Source organism: Bidens hawaiensis, unplaced genomic scaffold (genome assembly GCF_021521415.1).
Source record: "Bidens hawaiensis isolate Kalapana, Puna unplaced genomic scaffold, B.hawaiensis_p1.1 tig00073559_1, whole genome shotgun sequence".
Classification (NCBI taxonomy): Eukaryota; Viridiplantae; Streptophyta; class Magnoliopsida; order Asterales; family Asteraceae; genus Bidens; species Bidens hawaiensis.
Window position 1 is genome coordinate 1 of NW_027502795.1, and position 6,673 is coordinate 6,673.

The 6,673-nt window shown below is 34.8% G+C and overlaps 1 protein-coding gene across 1 annotated transcript; it reads right to left on the bottom strand.

Annotated features, from left to right (window-relative positions):
* Nucleotides 1-3: 3 nt before the first annotated feature.
* Nucleotides 4-6,371, bottom strand: LOC143606207 (ABC transporter A family member 1-like; the record flags this gene model as incomplete). Its single annotated transcript, XM_077082053.1, has 25 exons — nt 6,252-6,371; nt 5,899-5,978; nt 5,503-5,674; nt 5,255-5,337; nt 4,903-5,119; nt 4,628-4,803; nt 4,490-4,550; nt 4,321-4,407; nt 4,015-4,247; nt 3,822-3,936; nt 3,656-3,745; nt 3,366-3,568; nt 3,162-3,274; nt 2,984-3,090; nt 2,850-2,912; nt 2,626-2,712; nt 2,433-2,531; nt 2,180-2,364; nt 2,034-2,088; nt 1,861-1,932; nt 883-1,766; nt 594-804; nt 436-519; nt 215-353; nt 4-125 (listed from the first exon to the last, which is right to left on the bottom strand). Coding segments are annotated over exons 1-25 (3,858 nt in total), but the record flags the coding sequence as incomplete, so codon positions are not given.
* Nucleotides 6,372-6,673: the final 302 nt, after the last annotated feature.

Sequence of the window (6,673 nt, forward strand, 5' to 3'; positions counted from 1 at the left end):
TGCCATACTGTGTTCTGAAAAGAAAAAAGTGAGGCAATATGTTGAAGATGCAATTGCAAAACCATATTCCAACAGAATGAGCATTGTAGGCAATAGAGAACCGCTTCCAATAAACTGTTCTAAACCTACAAATATGAAAACAATGTCTAAGATATCAAATATAATACTTATAATATACCTTAAAAGGTATCATTAAATGGGAATTGGAGAGTACCAAATATGTAAAAGAGAATCATTGCAAAAGTGGAAGGGGCTAAGAAGCTTATGAAGTCCCATATATATGTCGATACCCAATATGACAATATAGATACACCACTAATTAATTGTTGATGTTTGGCTTTCACTTCACGCTCCTACATATAACATGTACCGTGTTATAACCAAAGAACAAAATCCCAAAAATTATTTGTTTACACTGTAAGTGATAATATATACCTTCACAATAGCAACAGCAAATGAAGCGGGAATGAAGGAAAAGGCGATACTCACAATAATAGCTGCTGAGAATGCATCCAGATCCTACACAGGTCATAAAATTCAGCATTTAAATACATGCCAGAAAAGAATGTTTTACTGTGAACAAAGATATATACGTGGCGTTGCAGGCGTTGACTTTCGGTCATTGGTAACGGATGATTACGTGTTTGTATGGTCATATTCTCATTAAGTGTAGCCAGTCTAAGAATTGCAGCATTCATTAAATTGATAAATGTCGGTGCGGCATGCTGACACGTGCTGTTGTGTAGAACCGTGAACCCTATACTACCATCATCATTCTGTGGGTCCATTACAATGGCCCCATATCTGCATCAAGATAAAACATGACAATGATAAGTGATTAACTTCTAGTAACAACAAGCTTCCAAATGCAAGAAATTTAACCTTGACTCGTAAGACTCGTTAAAGCTGGACATCAGGTATTCACTCATGGAAAGCAAAAGTGGGCCTAGAGCGGGCCCTGCTGCCTCAATAGCATCTTCTAAAGCCTTATCAGGATCAGGAAACCGGTATGTGCTCTCTTTAAACTTTTGAATCCAACCGCCTTCAATATAATGTGAAACCTCTTGTGCAATAGGTAATGATAGATCAAAAGGAATGGGCCCACCACCACCTTCGCCACTAAGTAGCGGATTAAAGTAGGAAGTTGTAAAGGTTATAGACGGTTGATCAGGATGTGGCTTTAATTCCAGCAACAGAAGACCAATAAACAAAAAGACTGCTGGAATTAATAACTGAAACACAATTGTCTTCCTGTCTCTTCGAGCTGATATCCATCTCTTTATAAGCAATGCTTTTGAATGCTTCCAGAATGTTGACCGTGTTATAAACAAAGGGCAACAGCTATGCACACTTACAAAGTTTAAAAAACTTAAGGCGGCTGTGATAAAAAGTGTACACGCTCTGCCAACTGCCGAAAGCATTATCCCAATGACAGTTATATAAGTTCCAAAAATTTTGGAACGGGATGTTTTACTTTTATCCTCAGCATAATCATCACGGATTTGAAATGGAATGGAATCAGGTAGAATGATATTACTTTTTTCTTCTGTATACTCGTCTTCAATAATGTCGGATCCTGCAACTCGTAAGAAAACCTCCTCTAGGGTTGTTACAGATATGCCATAACTTTCTATGCCTATATCTGTAGGGCCCTCATGCTCCAAGCTAGGATCTGACTTTGTTATGCAGCTTTCAATTTCCCTAAACATGCACTCGAAGGAAGCTGAAGATATTAGAGGAAGCTTGAAAGAAATTTCAGTCCCAACCTGTAAATAATTAATCCACATCAACATCAAGATTGACCAATCACAAGTAACATTAAAACATTTTCTAAGCAAGCAAGTAAAACTTGAGATATACTTCGCTCACGCATGTTGCTGACGGAATATGTCTGTAGACGATGTCAGCAGCTGCAGAGGCCCCAGGTGAAGTCTGAAAATAAGAAACAGTTGATGAAAATAAATGTGAGAATAATATAATAAAAATTTTCCAAAATTAAAAAAGTCAAAGCAAGTTGAGCAAAGAAAGCACACCTTCACCAATGTAAGAGTATAGCCAACTCCATATTGGTGCTTTAAGTAGAGAGAACTGCTCAAAATAAAAATGAAAAAATAATTACACCACCTCAACTTAAATTACGTAAAATAAAATTTTAAAAATCATGAAGAGGTGACACAACCTTCCACAGCATTTCAAAGAACCATTAGCCATAATGGCAATCCTGTCTCCAAGCACATCTGCTTCATCCATTGAGTGTGTAGTTAGTAATATTATTCTGCCTTTTTTTATTCTTTTGATGAGCTGCCATGTCAGCCTCATTGAATATGGGTCCATTCCACTAGTCGGTTCATCAAGAATAACAACCTAAGAAAAATAAAGAACAATGAATAACCAATCGACAAATAAACTTGATTCTAGTATTCTAATCTTACCTTACTGTCTCCAATTAATGCTATGCCAAGAGACAGCTTCCTTTTCATGCCTCCAGAAAGAGCATTAACAACCGTATTAAGTTTATCTGCCAATCCCACCTAATAGCCAAACAATATTAGTAACAGATCATGACAAAGAATACACTGCAGACTATAAGGAAACAAACTATCTTAGTATAGTTTAGAAACTAACTTCATCGACCATTTCAGTTACACTGCTGTCCAAAGATTCCACATTCACTCCCTTTATATTAGCAAAAATTTCCAAATGTTCCTTCACCTGAACATTAATAGTTCAAAAAATTGGATGTCTTCAAAATGAAAAATAAAACTTATAGGAGTGAAACAATACAATATCTAATAATGAGATGAAAACTTTAAAATCTAACTTCTCAAGAACCAAAGGCACTAAGTTACCGTTAACTCTGGAAAAAGGATGTCATATTGAGGGCAAACACCTAAATTATTCCTGATGTCATCCTGCAGAAACAAAAAACAGATGAATATAATTTTCAACAAAAGCAACTCCCATAGAAATTATAGTTTATTACCATGTCTGTTAAAATGCTTTTTCCAAAAACTAAGGCGTCTCCAGAAGTAGGAGCAAGAAGGCCAACAAGCATGGAAATTGTTGTGCTTTTGCCAGCACCATTATGTCCTGCAGAATCAACTTGTAAAAAAAACCATATATTATTTGTATATCTCTACATGTAAAATGGACTCAGTTACCTAGAAGTGCAAGTATTTGGTTTTCATATAATGTTAGTTGTAAAGAATCAACCGCACAACAATTCCCCTTGCTACCACTATACACCTTGTGCAGATTCCTAATCTGAATGCATCTGCAACCACAAACATGTATATAAAAATAATGTATGTATATATAATATATGCAAGATGGAGTAAATATAAATTCATATTGAACATGTCCACCTGCCATCCAACTCTTGTTGCTTCATGTCTAAGCTTATAGCTTCCATTGTTGACTGAGAAGATGTGCATTTCTCTTTGGAATGATTATCACCATTAACTTCTGAACTGGAATATTTCTGTTTAAATATATTTATCTTACTCCATAATCCTTTTGGAAAGATGTAGTTCCATAGGTACACCATCCCTCTCTCCTTGTTGAGGGCCTGATTAAGTAAATGTTAAAAGTTAGCCCTTAATCAGTCAAACTAGTTAGGACCTACAAAAGGATGGTGACATAACAGAAAATGTACCTTATCAAGATACAGGCCAATTGCAAAGTATAATAAAGAGTCAAACACCATCATAGCTAGACATACTAAAAAGCACACTCCAGAAGATGACTACAGTGTACAAAGATAGTAAATTTAAAAAACAGTTCAATAAAATTAAGTTAGATGTAAAACGAATAACACTTACCCGCCACATGTTGCTCCAACGGAGCCCAACATGTGCACGCTCATAATCAGCAAAATTAACTGATCCTAAAGCAAATGCTGTAGGCGAAAGCAAAGAAGCCAACACCTTCAAAGCCCTACAAGTAAACAAATAGCCATTTTAATCATCATAAAATCAAAAAGAACTATTGTTGACTGCATATATGATAGCTTACATAGAAACAGCTTCATCATCGACTGTATAATAAGGAAAAAACGCTCCAAGAAAAGCAAGAGTTCCAACTGCCACAGCTGATTTTGCTCGTGTGAAAAAAGTAGAGATCAAAAAGGATAGCATTATAGCACTGAGCCCGAACAGAAAGAAATACATGAACACCAATGATTTATCACTGTACTTAAACAGCGTGTTCATTGTGCAAACAGTGATAATTGCTGATGAAATTGCAAACTGCAGAAACCATTTATCATAAGAAACAGCTACCAATTAAAAGAACAGAAATTCTTCTTAAAAACTAAATCACCTGTAAAGCATATGTTATAAACCAAGAAAGATGAAATATCTCATCTTTTAGTCCCATCATGTAAAGCCCTTCTTTTATTTTCTGCTCCTGAAACATTTTGTAGCAAAAAGCTAATTGTTAAGCCAAAGATACATATTACAAAGTTAAACTAATAATAAGTATATCAAACCTTTTCAAAGACCGAATAGCTGATTAGGCGAGAGATTGAAAAAAGAAACCCTAATAAGTACCTGGCATTACCAACTAGGTCAAATAAAACATATAAAATTCTAGTAAAACAAGGTCAAGTAAGATGTTAGATACATACAGGACTCCCATAACATCCTTGATAATGGACTGAAACTCATCGTCCGTATATTCACGAGTCGGAAATGGGGCTAGCCTTATGGTTGACGGTGTGAACTGAGTCCATGGAATCTTAACCGAGTTAGGCGCCTTTTGTTGTGCATAAAAGATAATAAATGAATCCATGACTTGCTGGAGCTGAAAAAAAGTTTAAAAACAATTATGAATCTTAACTTGTTCTATCCTATAAAATTCAAGTTAACGACAAAATAAACAGGATTATAAACTGGAACTTACAGTTAGAAAGCCGCTGTAGCCGTACTGCAAAATTGGTATCTGATTGAGGCCTAATTCCAAGTCATTTACATAAGGACCATTAATATCCATGATGCTTTTAACATCTGGAAATCCTGAAAAGGCCCATGTGTGATTGAGTCGAATGCTATAATCATATAAATAAGGGCCTTGACCATGAAACACTATTGCTCCTTTTATTTTTGGATTCGAACAGTTCCTGTATCAAGAAACAACAAATAAACGAGTTGAGTGGACCCTTTTATACAATTCAAAAAGCAGTTTTTCCATGGAGATGAAGACAATTACAAAAGCTACCATATACGAGCATAAAGAGATGAAAGATACTACTCACTTTACTTCATCGCAAGCAGCATAAGCATCTGATTTTAAATAGGTCTCAAGCTCTAATTCATCTGAGTATACTTTTGTAACCAGCTGTCAATATCAACAGAGAAACTAAGTTTGAGAACCATCACATCATTTCAAGCATGAACTTATATTTAAAACATATGAAAACAACTAAATGGTAACAAAATCATGAAGAGGTAGAACAAAAGGTAAATACAAAAATATGAAAATGAAATTATCAGTTCAGTGTACCTTCATTAAGGGAAATTTAAGTGACAAAATGTCGATCATCGTCCTTGTATCACTTGTATTAGGTGCAAAGGCCAAACACTCATTACTAGCAAGCAATGATTGCAGGACTTGATTAAAAGTTGGGGATACATTGCTCATCCCGACTTCCACAAATGTATCTTTCTGAATGTACCTATAAGGATTTGCAAAATAAACTTCAAATAATATTTTTATTTTTTTTTCAATGCAATCATGTTCATATCATTTCATTTGGTTATTCTGTAATCTTGATCAACTATCATAAAAAAGTTGGATGCTCAAAGAACGTAAACTATGAAGTGTATAAAATTCTGTTTATGTTCTAAAGTCGAAGAGAAACAGATTAACAGGCCATATAAATAAAGGATAAAAACATACGATTGAGCAGTGTGGATCTTTGTATCAACCTGTGTCCTTATGGCTATTAACATCAGCATCACCACCAATGGAAGCAGAATCTGGCCATAAAAAATGTGATATTTGAGTTCTAAGTTGTGCAAATTGCATTGATAAATTAATCAACAGTTTCTATCATGACTAGCCCTAAGTATCTGTCAAAAAGTTGAATATTCATTTAAATGATTATCTTTCAGAAAAATGTATCTACAATTATGAATCAGATAGATACATACTAGCATGTCCTGTTTCTATACAATATGTCTGATGATATTAAGTAAACGCATAAGAAGAGGATGGATGTGAAATTGAAAGCAATTGATGGAGTAAGGTACCTCAGCGAGAGTGATACAAGGATGGCGAATTTTGAGAAGCCAATTCTTCCGAAGCATAGCCGTGAGTTGTCTCCATGAAGTTGTAGTCGTCGTCTTCTTTCCTTTTCCTCGGTCCTCCATTGAAGAAGAAGGTGAATCAGAGAGAAAGGAAGTTAGAAATGTGAATAATTTAATTGTCAAGTTCCTAAATGGGAGAAATTGAGGAAAGAAAGGAAGAAAAAAGATGGAAAGAGAAGAATATAAAGAAAAGGAAAATATAAATGAACTCGGGAACAAAACGGTAGGCTAGGTTTTACACATTAAATGGTTACACCCTTTCTAATGTAATTTTGACTTGTTTATTGATGTTAGGATAAAATAAAAGTTCATTTGAGTTAAATAAACTCTAGAAACTCGTTATCAACCACATGTTTTTAATTAAA